The 18,423-nt window shown below is 44.7% G+C and overlaps 1 protein-coding gene across 1 annotated transcript in view; it reads right to left on the reverse strand.

The window, feature by feature from the left end:
* stxbp4 (syntaxin binding protein 4) overlaps positions 1–18,079 on the reverse strand; it is a gene marked incomplete at both ends in the record, with an annotated part of 53,250 nt that extends 35,171 nt beyond the window's left edge. The window contains 8 exons of the mRNA XM_084459824.1: positions 917–1,049; positions 2,570–2,732; positions 3,096–3,181; positions 4,764–4,838; positions 5,240–5,309; positions 5,475–5,570; positions 6,364–6,437; positions 18,021–18,079. Coding sequence (XP_084315950.1) covers positions 917–1,049; positions 2,570–2,732; positions 3,096–3,181; positions 4,764–4,838; positions 5,240–5,309; positions 5,475–5,570; positions 6,364–6,437; positions 18,021–18,079 — 756 coding nt within the window. The remainder of the gene's footprint in view (positions 1–916; positions 1,050–2,569; positions 2,733–3,095; positions 3,182–4,763; positions 4,839–5,239; positions 5,310–5,474; positions 5,571–6,363; positions 6,438–18,020) is intronic.
* Positions 18,080–18,423: the final 344 nt, after the last annotated feature.

Here is an 18,423-nt window from a genome sequence, read left to right on the forward strand (position 1 = left end):
AGGACGGCCTCAGCCTTAGACACAGTACGGCCTCAGAGTTAGAGGGACTCTATTATTATGTCCTGTTCAAAATGGCAGCGAGACGGGTGGCCTGAGTCGCCTGACTGAGCTACAAATCTCCTGTCTCCCAAAATAACCGGTCCTTGTGATCTGTAGCTGCCCTTATGGTTCGCCTGCATCGCGAACACTAATATGGCATTCTGAATATTCACTAGTCCAAACTATACTGATGCCAAAGAGTGGGCATCAGGAAAAAAATGCTTGACACGAGCAGATCGAACAACGTCAATGAGAATACTGTTACTCCTGTCGCCGCTACTGCTACTGTTACTGCTGTTACTACTGCTGTTACTACCGCTGCTGTTACTGCTACAGTACCGCTACTGTTACTGCTGTAACTACTGCTGTTACTACCGCTGCTGTTACTGCTACAGTACCGCTACTGTTACTGCTGTAACTACTGCTGTTACTACCGCTGCTGTTACTGCTACAGTACCGCTACTGTTACTGCTGTTACTACTGCTGTTACTGCTACAGTACCGCTACTGTTACTGCTGTAACTACTGCTGTTACTACTTTGCTGCTACTGTTACAGTACTACTACTGTTGCTGCTGCTGCTGTTGTTACTACTGCTGCTGCTACTGTACCTTTACTGCTGTTACTGCTGCTGCTATCTCTGTTATCGTTACTACTGCTGCATCTGTTACTGTTTTTGCTGTTACTTGTGCTGCCTGTCTTCCAACGGAAACTAGAGACACCTGAGAACCACCTACCCCCCCCCCTTGACTGAACACTGCTACACCTGAGAACCCAGTCAGCTCTATGAGGAGTTAGCCAGTCTAACGCACAGCTCTGTGAGGAGTTAGCCAGTCTAACGCACAGCTCTGTGAGGAGTTAACCAATCAAGACAGTCACCCTCTGGCAGTCGCCTCCCGCCAACACTTCCTGAATGAACACCATTGGTCCCTCGGCGTGGTTAGCTCCACCCTTGATGACAAGGCCCAGGCCTGTTCCCTTAGAGACGCATATCAACTGAATGACACTGTCACTAGGGAGAGATAGATAGATAAAGAGAGAGAGAGAGAGAGAGAGAAAGACAGAGACAGACAGGGAGAGAAACAGACAGAGAGAGAGAAAGGGTTGAGATGGTCACTGTCTCACTGAACATGATTAAAAGACTAAAAAAAACACAAGGTTGTGAATGCAGTGACCTCCCGTCTCCACCTCTAATTCTGATCCGTTCGGTAGACTGGAGACGCAGAGAGACGGGGGGGAATCTGAGTGTCTGGACAGTCAATCTCTTCTAGGTCAAGGTCAAGGTCAACTTTATTTATAAAGCACGTTTAAAATCAACTGAAGTTGCACCAAAGTGCTGTACAATGTATAAAACAAACTAAAACAGAAAATAGTATAAAGTGCACATAATCACAGAATAATAAAAGGACAGGACACAGAACAGGATTAGGGATGTAAGCTATCAGGCCTCAAAAGCCAGTGAAAACAAGTGTTTTAAGCTGAGACTTAAAGAGCCATAAGTTCTGTGCGTGTCTAATGTGTGGAGGGAGACTGTTCCAGAGCTTTGGGCCAGCCTCCGCAAAAGCTCCGTCACCCTTGGTCTTAAGTCTCGATCTAGGGACTGTTAAAAGAGTCTCGGAGGAGGACCTCAGGGTTCTAGACGTCGCACACTTGAATCAGTTCAGCCAGATATTGGGGGGCCAAACCGTGTAGAGCCTTAAAAATAAACCTTAAGATTCCTGAAGCGAACAGGAAGCCAGTGGAGGGAGGCCAGCACCGGTGTGATGTGGTCCCGCTTCTTGGTTCCAGTCAGGAGGCGCGCAGCAGCATTCTGGAGCAATTGCAGGCGCCTCAGTGACCACTGGTCAAGGCCCACATACAAGGCATTACAGTAGTCCAATCTTGAAGAAATAAAAGCATGGATGACTGTCTCCAGGTCCTTAATAGAGAGGTATGGTTTCAGTTTAGATAAGAGCCTCAGCTGGAAAAAAGAGCCTTTAACCACATAGCCGATTTGTCGCTCAAAATTAAAACCAGTATCAAATGTGAAACCAAGACTTTTAATAAAAGAGCGATTCTTGGCAGCGAGAGGCCCTAGGTTGCTAACATGGCTGTCTTTATGACCAAACAAAATAACCTCGATCTTCCCATCATTCAGACTAAGGTAGTTTAAGTCCATCCAGGTCTTGGTGTCATTTAGCGCAGATGTTACAGGCTTAAAGGAATCCTTACAGTTTAATTTCAGGGGGAGGTACAGTTGGATACTTAGCATAGCAGTGGAAAGACACATTGTGTTTCCGTAGAATGTAACCCAGGGGCAGCATATATAAAGAAAATAATAAAGGGCCTAAGATGGATCCTTGGGGGACACCGCAGGTGAGGGTGGGCCACACTAGAGGAGAACTCACCCAGCTGGACAGAGAAGCTCCTATCAGTCAGGTAAGACTGTAGGAACATTCAAACCCCAATTTCCCCTATAGGACAGAGAAACTGCTCTGCAGTGAGCCATCTCTCCTTCCTGAGCAGCCCTACCGCGGAGGGACCTGGACTCACGCGAAGACGTGCGTCTGGGCGTGTATGACGCGTGGGGACGCTGCGTAGGGGGGACTGGTGATGTAGGGGGCCGCCTGTGGGACCGCCACCTCTTTGGGGCTGAGGAGCTGGGGGCTGCTGGACCTGGAGGAAGAGGAGGAGGACGCAGTGTCTGTCAGCTTGCCTGAGGGGGGAGAGAGAGAGAGAGAGAGAGAGAGAGAGAGTGAGAGAGAGATTGGAGGGGGAAGCAGGTTTGTCAAGAGTTAATTCAAATGATAGTACAATACAACTTTATTCCGTCCCTCTGGGGAAGATGTTATTAGTAGCACAATGAGATCACGGGATATCGGTGTGGATGATCGGTGCAAATACACCTCCCTCCCACGCAACTGCCGATCACCCTGAGATCAGAGTCCTCGTCTGCACATCGGACGCCTTAGGGGACGTTTTGATCCACAATTGCTCACTCACGTCAACGGTGCATTACGTAATGATCGGTTCCACCCGTTTGCTGGAGTAAGAGCGTAGTACTGTAGCTATACGTAACCTGCAGAGATCTGTGTTGGAGAGATCCTGCCTGAGCTGGCGTTGCTGCTGGATCCGTATCTATGCATCAGCTCCAGGAACTCCCTCCTGAAACAAACGCACACACACACACACACACGCACACACACACACACACGCACACACAGCCTGGTGAAACTGTGAAACAGTAGACCTTTGTCTCCCTCCTGTGGATACAAACGCACACCGACTCACTTGGCACGGCAACATGCCTAGCAACAGAGCCTCATGGCCATTAGCGGAGGAAGCCCGATGGTTAGCCGGTGACGGAGACTGATCCCAGTTATTAAGCAGATCAGGGGGGCTGATCCCAGATCAGGTACTGGATACAGGTGCAGAGCCTTTTTTCCACGACACCCTAACCTGGCACGCCAGCGGTTAAACTATCTGACCTCATTCATCAGTTTGGAGTAGCCTGTTAGTATCAGCCAGTCAGCCAGTCACACAGCCAGCAAGCTAGTTGGCTATCAATCAATCGGTCGGTTAGTCAGTCAGTCAGTCAGTCAGTCAGTCAGTCAGAAAGCCACCCAACCAGCTAGTTGACTAGTCAGTCAGTCAGTCAGACAGACAGACAGACAGACAGACAGACAGACAGACAGACAGACAGACAGACAGACAGACAGACAGGCAGACAGACAGACAGACAGACAGACAGGCAGACAGACAGACAGACAGACAGACAGACAGACAGACAGACAGACAGACAGACAGACAGACAGACAGACAGACAGACAGTCAGAAAGCCACTCAGTCAGCTAGCAATCCAATCAGAGAGGATGTCCCTGTTATCCCTGAGATTAAACCCCATTAAACCCTTTTAGGTAACACGGCTATAGCATCCAATCTTTTGTTCGATTTAATAGTTCTACCAGGTGATTCTATCCAAGAGATTCCTAGCTGCCACTGTTGTTAGCTAGTTGAACTGCATACTGCAGTCAACATGGCTGATGCCAGCTGTTGTTAGCTGAACCTGGGGCTCTGGGAGAGAGTGGGAGAGAGAGGGAGAGAGAGAGAGAGGTGTACTGTATCTCAGGACACAGTGGGACCTGTGGACAACCAGGCTGGTGTCCCGATTATGTCTCTGTGTATCTGTCGGGCCGCTGGCGAGTCATCACTGACAGTGAAAAGCACAGAGGCAGCACAGTGACAGCTCTGTTTACATTAGACTCGTCTATGTACCAAGCAGCACTGGGAAAAATTCAAACCATGGATCCCCGGACCTCAGGTACTCTCTCTCTCTCTCTCTCTCTCTCTCTCTCTCTCTCTCTCTCTCTCTCTGTCTCTCTCTCTCTCTGTCTCCCTGGCCTCCTCACCCACTCTCACACCATGAAGACTGTAATGTTCTTACTGTATGACTGTATCAAAAGCAAATCAAGGGGCTTGTGAGCACTCAGCTGCTAAGAGGATTAGCCCTGTTTAGAGGGAACACCAATGATGCTAACTCTGTGTTACCTAGCACACTCTAGGCTCCACCTTCAGAGGGCATAGAGGGGCCACATAACAGCCAGGACCAACAGACGGATTAAGCACAACAGAGCTTTGTTGAAGACAGATTCAATTCAAAGAAGCACAAGTACAATACAAAGTGCTGGTGCCAGATTTGGTCAGCTGTATGTAAAAACAGGGAGTGGTATGGTAAACATATGGTTACCTGGACTCATCGTCCCTGGCAACCAGCAGGGACATGTGATTGGAGGCTGACGCTGAGCGGAGTATCTCCACCGCCCTATAGGATTACAGGAGAAACAGGAAGCAGTTTGCAGCAGCACACCCGGGGCTAGTCAACAAATACAGGCGCTGATTCTGACACAACAGTCAAAGCTGGGCATAAGAAACGCAACTCTGAGAAAAACCCAAACAACTGATGAAATACACCTGCAAAAGTTCCATTTAGGTGTGATTTATCGTGAAATAAATCATACCTTGGAACTGGCTCTAAACCAATCAAAATGCGTGGTCCTAACTATCTATATGCATTGATTTGGGTGTACTGTCCATTTAATTAATTGTACACTTAAAAGCAGTTGGAATTCACAGCCCTGAAAGACTTGAGTGGAAACTCAAATGAAACTATAAATGAAACGAAACAAGCTATCTGAACTCTAGCTCTGAAGGCTAATGACCTACCTGTCATTAGTCACCCCTACCAAACTGATTTTGTTGACTTCCAAAATGAGGTCACCTGGCTTTAGCTGCCCTGGAACAGACACAAAAGGAGAGAGTGAAGAAAAGAGAGAGAGAGATAGCATTCTCTCAAGATTAATAATATAGAAAGTGGAATATTAATTTCTTTGTTTTTTTCTTCAACCGTCTTGAACAGACCAACAGTAAACAAACAAGCCCCCCAAAAAATAGCACCTACCATCTTGGGCAGCCAAGCCGCCGGCCACCACTCGTTTGATGTAGATACCAAACTCCTCCCCTGTAAATTCCCGGCAGCCTCCAATTACCTTGACCCCTGGGAATCAGCAGACACGTTATCCCAGCAGCTCTAACAGTAACCAGGCTAAGGTCAGTTTCACACCTCTACCAGGGATTTAGACTGAGATTTAGTGCAACTTGAACTTGAGATATCTAAACCTGGCAACATTTATGGGGTGTCCAGGTGATATTTAGCTACAACCCTATTTCGCCTATAGACTTACTGTATATATGTGTATATGTGTGTATATATACATATATATATATATATATATAGACAGAGAGAGAGAGAGAGAGAGAGAGAGAGAGATGTATATAGAATTTAATTGAGTACCGCCTCTCATTGGTGGCACTCATTCCAGCTGCACCAAAAATGTAATGGGTTCTAAATTTGCACATGCACACCCCTCCACCGAGTTTCATGAAAATCGGTCTGGTAGTTTTTGCGTAATCCTGCTAATAAACAAACAAACAAACAAACCAAGAAACAGCTCATGTGATTCGGAACCACTCCAAAATCCACCGAGTTTCATGTAAATTGGTCTTGTGGTTTTAAGGTAATCCTGCTAACAGACAGAAAGGCGTGTGGACCATGCTACACTGCTCCACTGATTTTCGTGAAAAAAGATCTGCTAGTTTTTGCGTAATTCTACTCACAGACGTACGTACGTACGGATGTATACACGGCACCGAAAACATTACCTCTCGCCCAGCGCTGTCGCTGGGGCGGAGGTAATGATGAGAGAACCACAGAGCCGCCAAATTAGATAGATATGGACTTTAATACGATAGATACGGACTTTAAGAATATACAGAGGGGCGATACTGACCCAGTCCCTTCTTGCAGTCGTAGAATTCCACTCTGTGCACAGCCCGGTTGATGCCGTGGGGCCCCATGATGGTCCTGGAGCACACAGACACGTCCGCCGTCATTCCTCGCTCACAGCCCTCTGCTCATCCCTCTGCTCTCACCAGAGTATAAACCCTCCTCCCTTCAGGGACATCTGACCTAGCTCAGCATTCAAAAAAACACAAATCTAATCAGACCAGGATTTTGTTTTTATTCCTGCATTGCCTCTGTGACTAACTAAAAACCTTTCATCAACCCGCATGTTTCCAACCTCACAACATCCCAACAGTCAGGACTGAAGGTCGGAAAGAAAGACATCTGTGACAGTAAGCCTGACATGAACTATAGTGAGTGAGTGAGTGAGTGAGTGAGTGAGTGAGTGAGTGAGTGAGTGAGTGAGTGAGTGAGTGAGTGAGTGAGTGAGTGTGTGAGTGAGTGAGTGAGTGAGTGAGTGAGTGTGTGAGTGAGTGAGTGAGTGAGTGAGTGAGTGAGTGAGTGAGTGAGTGAGTGAGTGAGTGAGTGCAGGCATAGGCGATTTTACCCTCTGAGAGTAGGGGGGGCAACATTTTGCTGGAGAAAAAAAACAAAACAGTTCTGCCATCCCATCTATTTACAAAGAAAGACAGTTGTTAACAGTATGCTAATAAGAAATCCGTATGACAATTCAATATGTACAACGATTCAAACTTCATCTAGACACCACAAGCATGTCAATATGACTTTATGATCGAGCACTAGGCCATACCCAACATCACAACATCACACTGACACTGCCTGCTGGTGCTAGCTTCCTCGCCGATGGTGATGTTGCTAGTGCTAGTGCTAGTGTTAGTGCTAGTGCTAGTGTTAGTGCTGGTGCTGGTGCTAGTGCTGGTGCTAGTGTTAGTGCTAGTGTAAGTGTTAGTGCTAGTGTTAGTGCTGGTGCTGGTGCTAGTGCTGGTGCTAGTGTTAGTGCTAGTGCTAGTGCTGGTGTTAGTGCTAGTGTTAGTGCTAGTGCTAGTGTTAGTGTTAGTGTTAGTGCTAGTGTTAGTGTTAGTGCTGGTGTTAGTGTTAGTGCTAGTGTTAGTGTTAGTGTTAGTGCTAGTGTTAGTGTTAGTGCTAGTGCTGGTGCTAGTGCTGGTGCTAGTGCTGGTGCTAGTGCTAGTGCTAGTGTTAGTGCTAGTGTTAGTGTTAGTGCTAGTGCTAGTGTTAGTGTTAGTGTTAGTGCTAGTGTTAGTGCTAGTGCTAGTGCTAGTGCTAGTGCTGGTGTTAGTGCTAGTGTTAGTGTTAGTGCTAGTGCTAGTGTTAGTGTTAGTGCTGGTGTTAGTGTTAGTGTTAGTGCTAGTGTTAGTGCTAGTGTTAGTGTTAGTGTTAGTGTTAGTGTTAGTGCTGGTGTTAGTGTTAGTGCTAGTGCTAGTGCTAGTGTTAGTGCTAGTGTAAGTGCTAGTGTTAGTGATAGTGCTAGTGCTAGTGTTAGTGCTAGTGTTAGTGTTAGTGCTAGTGCTAGTGTTAGTGTTAGTGCTAGTGTTAGTGATAGTGTTAGTGCTAGTGTTAGTGCTAGTGTTAGTGTTAGTGTTAGTGCTAGTGCTAGTGCTGGTGTTAGTGTTAGTGTTAGTGTTAGTGCTGGTGCTAGTGTTAGTGTTAGTGCTAGTGCTGGTGTTAGTGTTAGTGCTAGTGCTAGTGTTAGTGCTAGTGTTAGTGTTAGTGCTAGTGCTGGTGTTAGTGTTAGTGCTAGTGTTAGTGTTAGTGCTAGTGTTAGTGCTAGTGTTAGTGCTAGTGCTAGTGTTAGTGCTAGTGCTAGTGTTAGTGCTAGTGTTAGTGCTAGTGCTGGTGTTAGTGTTAGTGTTAGTGCTGGTGCTAGTGTTAGTGCTAGTGCTGGTGTTAGTGCTAGTGTTAGTGTTAGTGTTAGTGCTAGTGTTAGTGCTAGTGTTAGTGCTAGTGCTAGTGTTAGTGTTAGTGCTAGTGTTAGTGCTAGTGTTAGTGCTAGTGCTGGTACTAGTGCTAGTGTTAGTGCTAGTGTTAGTGCTAGTGTTAGTGTTAGTGTTAGTGCTAGTGTTAGTGTTAGTGTTAGTGCTAGTGTTAGTGCTAGTGCTGGTGTTAGTGCTAGTGTTAGTGTTAGTGCTAGTGTTAGTGATAGTGTTAGTGTTAGTGCTAGTGCTAGTGTTAGTGATAGTGATAGTGTTAGTGCTAGTGTTAGTGATAGTGTTAGTGTTAGTGCTAGTGCTAGTGCTAGTGCTAGTGTTAATGTTAGTGTTAGTGCTGGTGTTGGTGCTGGTGTTAGTGCTAGTGCTAGTGTTAGTGTTAGTGCTAGTGTTAGTGCTAGTGTTAGTGTTAGTGCTAGTGTTAGTGCTAGTGTTAGTGCTAGTGTTAGTGCTAGTGTTAGTGTTAGTGTTAGTGCTAGTGTTAGTGTTGGTGCTGGTGTTAGTGTTAGTGCTAGTGTTAGTGCTAGTGTTAGTGCTAGTGTTAGTGCTAGTGCTAGTGTTAATGTTAGTGCTAGTGCTAGTGTTAGTGTTAGTGCTAGTGTTAGTGTTAGTGCTAGTGCTAGTGTTAGTGCTAGTGTTAGTGCTAGTGCTGGTGTTAGTGCTAGTGCTAGTGCTAGTGCTAGTGCTAGTGCTAGTGTTAATGTTAGTGCTAGTGTTAGTGCTAGTGCTAGTGTTAGTGTTAATGTTAGTGCTAGTGTTAGTGCTAGTGTTAGTGCTAGTGTTAATGTTAGTGCTAGTGCTAGTGTTAGTGCTAGTGCTAGTGTTAGTGTTAGTGCTAGTGTTAGTGATAGTGTTAGTGCTAGTGCTAGTGTTAGTGCTAGTGTTAGTGCTAGTGTTAGTGTTAGTGTTAGTGCTAGTGCTAGTGTTAGTGTTAGTGCTAGTGTTAGTGTTAGTGTTAGTGCTAGTGCTAGTGTTAGTGCTAGTGTTAGTGCTAGTGCTAGTGTTAGTGCTGGTGTTAGTGCTAGTGTTAGTGCTGGTGTTAGTGCTGGTGTTAGTGTTAGTGCTAGTGTTAGTGTTAGTGCTAGTGCTAGTGTTAGTGCTAGTGTTAGTGCTAGTGTTAGTGCTAGTGCTAGTGTTAGTGCTAGTGTTAGTGCTAGTGTTAGTGTTAGTGCTAGTGTTAGTGCTAGTGCTGGTGTTAGTGCTAGTGTTAGTGCTAGTGTTAGTGTTAGTGTTAGTGCTAGTGTTAGTGCTGGTGTTAGTGTTAGTGCTAGTGTTAGTGCTAGTGCTAGTGCTAGTGTTAGTGTTAGTGCTAGTGCTAGTGTTAGTGTTAGTGTTAGTGCTAGTGCTAGTGTTAGTGCTAGTGTTAGTGCTGGTGTTAGTGTTAGTGTTAGTGCTAGTGTTAGTGATAGTGTTAGTGCTAGTGCTAGTGTTAGTGTTAGTGCTAGTGTTAGTGCTAGTGATAGTGTTAGTGCTAGTGTTAGTGCTAGTGATAGTGCTAGTGTTAGTGCTAGTGTTAGTGTTAGTGCTGGTGTTAGTGTTAGTGTTAGTGCTGGTGTTAGTGTTAGTGTTAGTGCTGGTGTTAGTGTTAGTGCTAGTGTTAGTGCTAGTGTTAGTGTTAGTGTTAGTGTTAGTGCTAGTGCTAGTGTTAGTGTTAGTGTTAGTGTTAGTGCTAGTGTTAGTGCTAGTGCTAGTGCTAGTGTTAGTGCTGGTGTTAGTGTTAGTGTTAGTGCTAGTGCTAGTGTTAGTGTTAGTGTAAGTGTTAGTGTTAGTGTTAGTGCTGATGCTAGTGCTAGTGTTAGTGTAAGTGTTAGTGTTAGTGCTAGTGCTAGTGTTAGTGCTAGTGCTAGTGCTAGTGTTAGTGTTAGTGCTAGTGCTAGTGTTAGTGCTAGTGTTAGTGCTAGTGCTAGTGTTAGTGCTAGTGTTAGTGCTAGTGCTAGTGTTAGTGTTAGTGTTAGTGCTAGTGTTAGTGCTAGTGTTAGTGCTAGTGCTGGTGTTAGTGTTAGTGCTAGTGTTAGTGCTAGTGCTAGTGCTAGTGTTAGTGTTAGTGCTGGTGTTAGTGTTAGTGCTAGTGTTAGTGTTAGTGCTAGTGTTAGTGCTAGTGTTAGTGCTAGTGTTAGTGCTAGTGCTAGTGTTAGTGTTAGTGCTAGTGTTAGTGCTGGTGTTAGTGCTAGTGTTAGTGTTAGTGCTAGTGTTAGTGTTAGTGTTAGTGTTAGTGCTAGTGTTAGTGCTAGTGCTAGTGATAGTGTTAGTGCTAGTGTTAGTGCTAGTGTTAGTGCTAGTGATAGTGTTAGTGCTAGTGTTAGTGCTAGTGTTAGTGTTAGTGCTGGTGTTAGTGTTAGTGTTAGTGCTGGTGTTAGTGTTAGTGTTAGTGCTGGTGTTAGTGTTAGTGCTAGTGTTAGTGCTAGTGTTAGTGTTAGTGTTAGTGTTAGTGCTAGTGCTAGTGTTAGTGTTAGTGTTAGTGTTAGTGCTAGTGTTAGTGCTAGTGCTAGTGCTAGTGCTAGTGTTAGTGCTGGTGTTAGTGTTAGTGCTAGTGTTAGTGTTAGTGTAAGTGTTAGTGTTAGTGCTGATGCTAGTGCTAGTGTTAGTGTAAGTGTTAGTGCTAGTGTTAGTGCTAGTGCTAGTGTTAGTGCTAGTGCTAGTGCTAGTGTTAGTGCTAGTGTTAGTGCTAGTGTTAGTGCTAGTGTTAGTGCTATTGCTAGTGTTAGTGCTAGTGTTAGTGCTAGTGTTAGTGTTAGTGCTAGTGTTAGTGCTAGTGTTAGTGCTAGTGCTGGTGTTAGTGTTAGTGTTAGTGCTAGTGTTAGTGCTAGTGCTAGTGCTAGTGTTAGTGCTGGTGTTAGTGTTAGTGCTAGTGTTAGTGCTAGTGTTAGTGTTAGTGCTAGTGTTAGTGTTAGTGCTAGTGTTAGTGCTAGTGCTAGTGTTAGTGTTAGTGCTAGTGTTAGTGCTAGTGCTAGTGTTAGTGCTAGTGTTAGTGCTAGTGTTAGTGTTAGTGCTAGTGTTAGTGTTAGTGCTAGTGTTAGTGCTAGTGTTAGTGCTAGTGCTAGTGTTAGTGTTAGTGTTAGTGCTAGTGTTAATGTTAGTGCTAGTGCTAGTGTTAGTGCTGGTGTTAGTGTTAGTGCTAGTGTTAGTGCTAGTGTTAGTGTTAGTGTTAGTGTTAGTGCTAGTGTTAGTGTTAGTGCTAGTGTTAGTGTTAGTGCTAGTGCTAGTGCTAGTGTTAGTGTTAGTGCTAGTGTTAATGTTAGTGCTAGTGTTAGTGCTAGTGCTAGTGTTAGTGCTAGTGCTAGTGTTAGTGCTAGTGTTAGTGTTAGTGTAAGTGTTAGTGTTAGTGCTGATGCTAGTGCTAGTGTTAGTGTAAGTGTTAGTGCTAGTGTTAGTGCTAGTGCTAGTGTTAGTGCTAGTGCTAGTGCTAGTGTTAGTGCTAGTGCTAGTGCTAGTGTTAGTGCTAGTGTTAGTGCTAGTGCTAGTGTTAGTGCTAGTGTTAGTGCTAGTGCTAGTGTTAGTGTTAGTGTTAGTGCTAGTGTTAGTGCTAGTGCTGGTGTTAGTGTTAGTGCTAGTGTTAGTGCTAGTGCTAGTGTTAGTGCTGGTGTTAGTGTTAGTGCTAGTGTTAGTGCTAGTGTTAGTGTTAGTGCTAGTGTTAGTGCTAGTGTTAGTGCTAGTGTTAGTGCTAGTGCTAGTGTTAGTGTTAGTGCTAGTGTTAGTGCTGGTGTTAGTGCTAGTGTTAGTGTTAGTGCTAGTGTTAGTGCTAGTGTTAGTGCTAGTGCTAGTGCTAGTGATAGTGTTAGTGCTAGTGTTAGTGTTAGTGCTAGTGATAGTGTTAGTGCTAGTGTTAGTGCTAGTGTTAGTGTTAGTGCTGGTGTTAGTGTTAGTGTTAGTGCTGGTGTTAGTGTTAGTGCTGGTGTTAGTGTTAGTGCTAGTGTTAGTGCTAGTGTTAGTGTTAGTGTTAGTGTTAGTGTTAGTGCTAGTGCTAGTGCTAGTGTTAGTGTTAGTGTTAGTGCTAGTGTTAGTGCTAGTGCTAGTGCTAGTGTTAGTGCTGGTGTTAGTGTTAGTGCTAGTGCTAGTGTTAGTGTTAGTGTAAGTGTTAGTGTTAGTGCTGATGCTGATGCTAGTGCTAGTGTTAGTGTAAGTGTTAGTGTTAGTGTTAGTGCTAGTGCTAGTGTTAGTGCTAGTGCTAGTGCTAGTGTTAGTGCTAGTGTTAGTGCTAGTGCTAGTGCTAGTGTTAGTGCTAGTGCTAGTGTTAGTGCTAGTGTTAGTGCTAGTGCTAGTGTTAGTGTTAGTGTTAGTGCTAGTGTTAGTGCTAGTGTTAGTGCTAGTGCTGGTGTTAGTGTTAGTGCTAGTGTTAGTGCTAGTGCTAGTGCTAGTGTTAGTGCTGGTGTTAGTGTTAGTGCTAGTGTTAGTGCTAGTGCTAGTGTTAGTGTTAGTGCTAGTGTTAGTGTTAGTGCTAGTGTTAGTGCTAGTGTTAGTGTTAGTGCTAGTGCTAGTGTTAGTGTTAGTGCTAGTGTTAGTGCTGGTGTTAGTGCTAGTGTTAGTGTTAGTGCTAGTGTTAGTGCTAGTGTTAGTGCTAGTGCTGGTGTTAGTGCTGGTGTTAGTGCTGGTGTTAGTGTTAGTGCTAGTGTTAGTGTTAGTGCTAGTGCTAGTGTTAGTGTTAGTGCTAGTGTTAGTGTTAGTGCTAGTGTTAGTGCTAGTGTTAGTGCTAGTGCTAGTGTTAGTGCTAGTGCTAGTGCTAGTGTTAGTGTTAGTGCTAGTGTTAGTGCTGGTGCTAGTGCTGGTGCTAGTGCTAGTGTTAGTGCTAGTGTTGGTGCTGGTGCTGGTGCTAGTGCTGGTGTTAGTGCTAGTGCTAGTGCTGGTGTTAGTGTTAGTGCTAGTGTTAGTGTTAGTGTTAGTGCTAGTGTTAGTGCTAGTGCTGGTGTTAGTGCTAGTGTTAGTGTTAGTGTTAGTGTTAGTGTTAGTGCTAGTGTTAGTGCTAGTGTTAGTGTTAGTGTTAGTGCTAGTGTTAGTGCTGGTGCTAGTGCTAGTGTTAGTGCTAGTGTTAGTGTTAGTGCTAGTGTTAGTGCTGGTGTTAGTGTTAGTGTTAGTGTTAGTGTTAGTGCTGGTGCTAGTGTTAGTGCTGGTGTTAGTGCTAGTGTTAGTGCTAGTGCTAGTGCTAGTGCTAGTGTTAGTGTTAGTGCTAGTGCTAGTGTTAGTGCTAGTGCTAGTGTTAGTGCTAGTGTTAGTGCTAGTGCTAGTGTTAGTGCTAGTGTTAGTGTTAGTGCTAGTGCTAGTGTTAGTGCTAGTGCTAGTGCTGGTGTTAGTGCTAGTGTTAGTGTTAGTGTTAGTGTTAGTGCTAGTGTTAGTGTTAGTGTTAGTGTTAGTGCTAGTGCTAGTGTTAGTGATAGTGTTAGTGTTAGTGCTAGTGTTAGTGATAGTGTTAGTGTTAGTGCTAGTGCTAGTGCTAGTGCTAGTGTTAATGTTAGTGTTAGTGTTAGTGCTAGTGCTAGTGCTAGTGTTAGTGCTAGTGCTAGTGTTAGTGCTAGTGTTAGTGCTAGTGTTAGTGCTAGTGCTAGTGCTAGTGCTAGTGTTAGTGTTAGTGTTAGTGCTAGTGTTAGTGTTAGTGCTGGTGTTAGAGTTAGTGCTAGTGTTAGTGCTAGTGTTAGTGTTAGTGCTAGTGTTAGTGCTAGTGTTAGTGCTAGTGCTAGTGTTAATGTTAGTGCTAGTGTTAGTGCTAGTGCTAGTGTTAGTGCTAGTGCTAGTGTTAGTGTTAGTGTTAGTGCTGGTGTTAGTGTTAGTGCTAGTGCTAGTGTTAGTGCTAGTGTTAGTGCTAGTGCTAGTGTTAGTGCTGGTGTTAGTGCTAGTGCTAGTGCTAGTGTTAGTGTTAATGTTAGTGCTAGTGTTAGTGCTAGTGCTAGTGTTAGTGCTAGTGCTAGTGTTAATGTTAGTGCTAGTGCTAGTGCTAGTGTTAGTGTTAATGTTAGTGCTAGTGTTAGTGCTAGTGTTAGTGCTAGTGCTAGTGTTAGTGCTAGTGCTAGTGCTGGTGTTAGTGCTAGTGTTAGTGTTAGTGCTAGTGTTAGTGCTGGTGTTAGTGTTAGTGCTGGTGTTAGTGTTAGTGCTAGTGTTAGTGTTAGTGATAGTGTTAGTGCTAGTGCTAGTGCTAGTGTTAGTGTTAGTGCTAGTGTTAGTGCTAGTGATAGTGTTAGTGTTAGTGCTGGTGTTAGTGTTAGTGTTAGTGTTAGTGCTAGTGTTAGTGCTAGTGCTGGTGTTAGTGTTAGTGTTAGTGTTAGTGCTAGTGTTAGTGCTAGTGCTAGTGCTAGTGTTAGTGCTAGTGTTAGTGCTAGTGCTAGTGCTGGTGCTAGTGTTAGTGCTAGTGTTAGTGCTAGTGCTAGTGTTAGTGTTAGTGCTAGTGTTAGTGCTAGTGCTGGTGTTAGTGCTAGTGTAAGTGTTAGTGATAGTGTTAGTGTTAGTGTTAGTGCTAGTGTTAGTGCTAGTGTTAGTGCTAGTGTTAGTGTTAGTGTTAGTGTTAGTGTTAGTGCTAGTGTTAGTGCTAGTGCTAGTGTTAGTGCTAGTGCTAGTGTTAGTGCTAGTGTTAGTGTTAGTGTTAGTGTTAGTGCTAGTGCTAGTGTTAGTGCTGGTGTTAGTGTTAGTGTTGATGCTAGTGTTAGTGCTAGTGTTAGTGCTAGTGTTAGTGTTAGTGCTAGTGCTGGTGTTAGTGTTAGTGTTAGTGCTAGTGTTAGTGCTAGTGTTAGTGTTAGTGCTAGTGCTAGTGCTAGTGTTAGTGTTAGTGCTAGTGTTAGTGCTAGTGCTAGTGCTGGTGCTAGTGTTAGTGCTAGTGTTAGTGCTAGTGCTAGTGTTAGTGTTAGTGCTAGTGTTAGTGCTAGTGCTGGTGTTAGTGCTAGTGTAAGTGTTAGTGATAGTGTTAGTGTTAGTGTTAGTGCTAGTGTTAGTGTTAGTGCTAGTGTTAGTGCTAGTGTTAGTGCTAGTGTTAGTGTTAGTGCTAGTGTTAGTGCTAGTGCTAGTGTTAGTGCTAGTGCTAGTGTTAGTGCTAGTGCTAGTGTTAGTGCTAGTGTTAGTGCTAGTGTTAGTGTTAGTGTTAGTGCTAGTGCTAGTGTTAGTGCTGGTGTTAGTGTTAGTGTTGATGCTAGTGTTAGTGCTAGTGTTAGTGCTAGTGTTAGTGTTAGTGTTAGTGTTAGTGTTAGTGCTAGTGCTAGTGCTAGTGTTAGTGCTAGTGTTAGTGTTAGTGCTAGTGCTAGTGTTAGTGCTGGTGTTAGTGTTAGTGTTGATGCTAGTGTTAGTGCTAGTGCTAGTGTTAGTGTTAGTGCTAGTGCTAGTGCTAGTGCTAGTGTTAGTGCTAGTGCTAGTGTTAGTGCTGGTGTTAGTGTTAGTGCTAGTGTTAGTGCTAGTGTTAGTGCTAGTGTTAGTGTTGGTGTTAGTGCTGGTGTTAGTGCTAGTGCTAGTGTTAGTGCTGGTGCTAGTGTTAGTGTTAGTGATAGTGTTAGTGCTAGTGTTAGTGCTAGTGTTAGTGCTAGTGTTAGTGCTAGTGTTAGTGCTAGTGCTAGTGTTAGTGTTAGTGCTAGTGTTAGTGTTAGTGCTAGTGTTAGTGCTAGTGTTAGTGCTAGTGCTAGTGTTAGTGTTAGTGTTAGTGTTAGTGTTAGTGCTAGTGTTAGTGCTAGTGTTAGTGCTAGTGTTAGTGATAGTGTTAGTGTTAGTGTTAGTGTTAGTGTTAGTGCTAGTGTTAGTGCTAGTGTTAGTGCTAGTGTTAGTGTTAGTGCTAGTGTTAGTGCTAGTGCTAGTGCTAGTGCTAGTGTTAGTGCTAGTGTTAGTGCTAGTGTTAGTGTTAGTGCTGGTGTTAGTGTTAGTGTTAGTGCTAGTGTTAGTGCTAGTGTTAGTGTTAGTGCTAGTGTTAGTGTTAGTGCTAGTGCTAGTGTTAGTGTTAGTGATAGTGTTAGTGTTAGTGCTAGTGCTAGTGTTAGTGCTAGCTCCGATAGCCTCTGGAGCACTTCTGCATTCGATTGCACCTGCTGCACTGTAATTTCGAATGGTAGCTTCTTCATTAGCATTGTCAGTTTTATTTTCTTTTTTATGAAGAAGTGGTCAATTGTTTTTATAGCTCTTTTCTCCATTGTGAGCAGGTTGGCTAGTTGTAGCTTGTCGAGCACTGAGCAGTTCAGTCAGATCTCATTTTTTTGCGGTAACAGATCAAACCGGAAATAGTTGATGTCAACGGACGAGTTGTGCCATTGCTGGATTATGATTTTTTTTTTTAAGGTAGCCTAGTTTAAGTAATAAATAGCCTTCACTTTTAAAATGAATGATGGCCTAACACAAACTGGTACAAACCACAATTATGTATTTAATAATTGTGTTAATTAGTTGTTGTTTTTTTGTGTGTGAATTTGATCAGAGTTGGGCTGGCCAATCAAGGGGGGCACTTGCCCCCCCTGCCCCCCCTATACAATCGCCCATGCATGCAGGTGATAGTGTTGCGTGTGTGAGGGACCCACCAGTCAAACAGAGACTGACACAGTGTCACTATCAGGAACAAACACTCTGTCTCCTCCCCTGACCGTCAACCCTGTCTGTCCAGAGGATTCTTCCTCACAGTGGACGAGGCCAGCGAGCAGCGGAGACTCAACCACGGAGATCCATGGCTCCCACCGCTAAAGACTAATGGTGCATTCGTTTATAACTGGGAGGTGGCAAATTGTGACTTGCTACTAGGAATGATTAAATAAAACACCTCATGAACTCGCACTTCCTCGTCGCAAATTCGGATATGTTTCTCAGCCCCCAGTTGCTCAAATGCACTAGATATAACTAGGTAACTGTGATATAATGGTATATAGATATAACTAGGTAACTGTGATATAATGGTATAAAGATATAACTAGGTAACTGTGATATAATGGTATATAGCTCAAATGCACACAGGTCGGAAGTAGGTATTTTGCCACTTGCAACTTGCCACATCCGACCACAAACGAATGCACCATAAATAGGGCTCCCTTCCTCTCTGTGACTGGGGAACCTGTTCAGGCTGTACGGTGTCGAGGTGCAGGGGGATGTAAACCCTCAGCCTGAACCTGAACTCTGATCTGTAGGATTATATAACCTCTCTGACAGACAGATGTCTCTAAATAGGCCAGCGACCACAGCCTGACAACAACCATGCTGATTGGCCTGCTGGTCGGGACGCTGCGTAGGGGTCAGATAATACAGAGAATCCTGGGCAGGGCCGGCGGAGGACAGAGACTTATCCGCACACGTGCACAGCTAGTGTGTTCACTGTGTTCAAGGAAACAGTTAAACCGATAGCTTAATCTCTGGCTAATCTGTTTTCGCTGCCTTGTTCCTGCCTCCACATAGAACAAACACGAGGGACCCAGATACACCAGTTACAATAGTACAGTTGATATAGGCTACAAGACACAGATACAAGAGTTACAGTAGGCTAGCACAATAAGAGAACACTAGTATTCCCCTCTCCTGGTAGCAGAGTTGATCTTATCAATACTTAATACTGTACTGTACGGCCTACGCATGGCATATAAGATGCACTGAGCCACTGCCCAGTACGGCCAAGAACGCATGGCTCCCACTGCACTAGTCTGAGACCCATAGTTCGACCCTGCCTAACCTACTGCACTCTGCTGTCACTAGATCTAGCCAGATGGAAGACAGTGATAAACTAGTGACCCCGGTCTCCACCCTCACACAAAAACAGCAAGGGAGATGAAAGCGAAGGAAGAGGAGAAAGAGAGCGAGGACCTACCAGTAGAGCAGAGAGAGTCGTCCATTCAATCGCTCTGCCTCGTGAGGGACTAATGGCATCGCAAGAACAGATAGGGAGGAGACCACTCACACACACACACACACACACACACAAGGGCAACACAAACAAACACACACACACACACCGCTCACAAATAGGCCTATTACACTAGCATGGGACAGGAGGGAGGTAGGGAGGGAGGCAGATGAGATGAGAGGAGACGGTCGGTCTGTGTGATAGATAGAGACACGCGCTTATCTCCCCTCGCTAATCCACTCTGATACACATCCGTCATTGGTTGTCTGCCTGACTGCGCCTCACTGACAGCACTGGGGCAAGACACGCATGCATGCACACGCACACACACACACACACACACACACACACACACACACACAGGACA

Source organism: Borostomias antarcticus, assembly GCF_949987555.1.
Source record: "Borostomias antarcticus genome assembly, chromosome: 29".
Lineage (NCBI taxonomy): Eukaryota > Metazoa > Chordata > Actinopteri > Stomiiformes > Stomiidae > Borostomias > Borostomias antarcticus.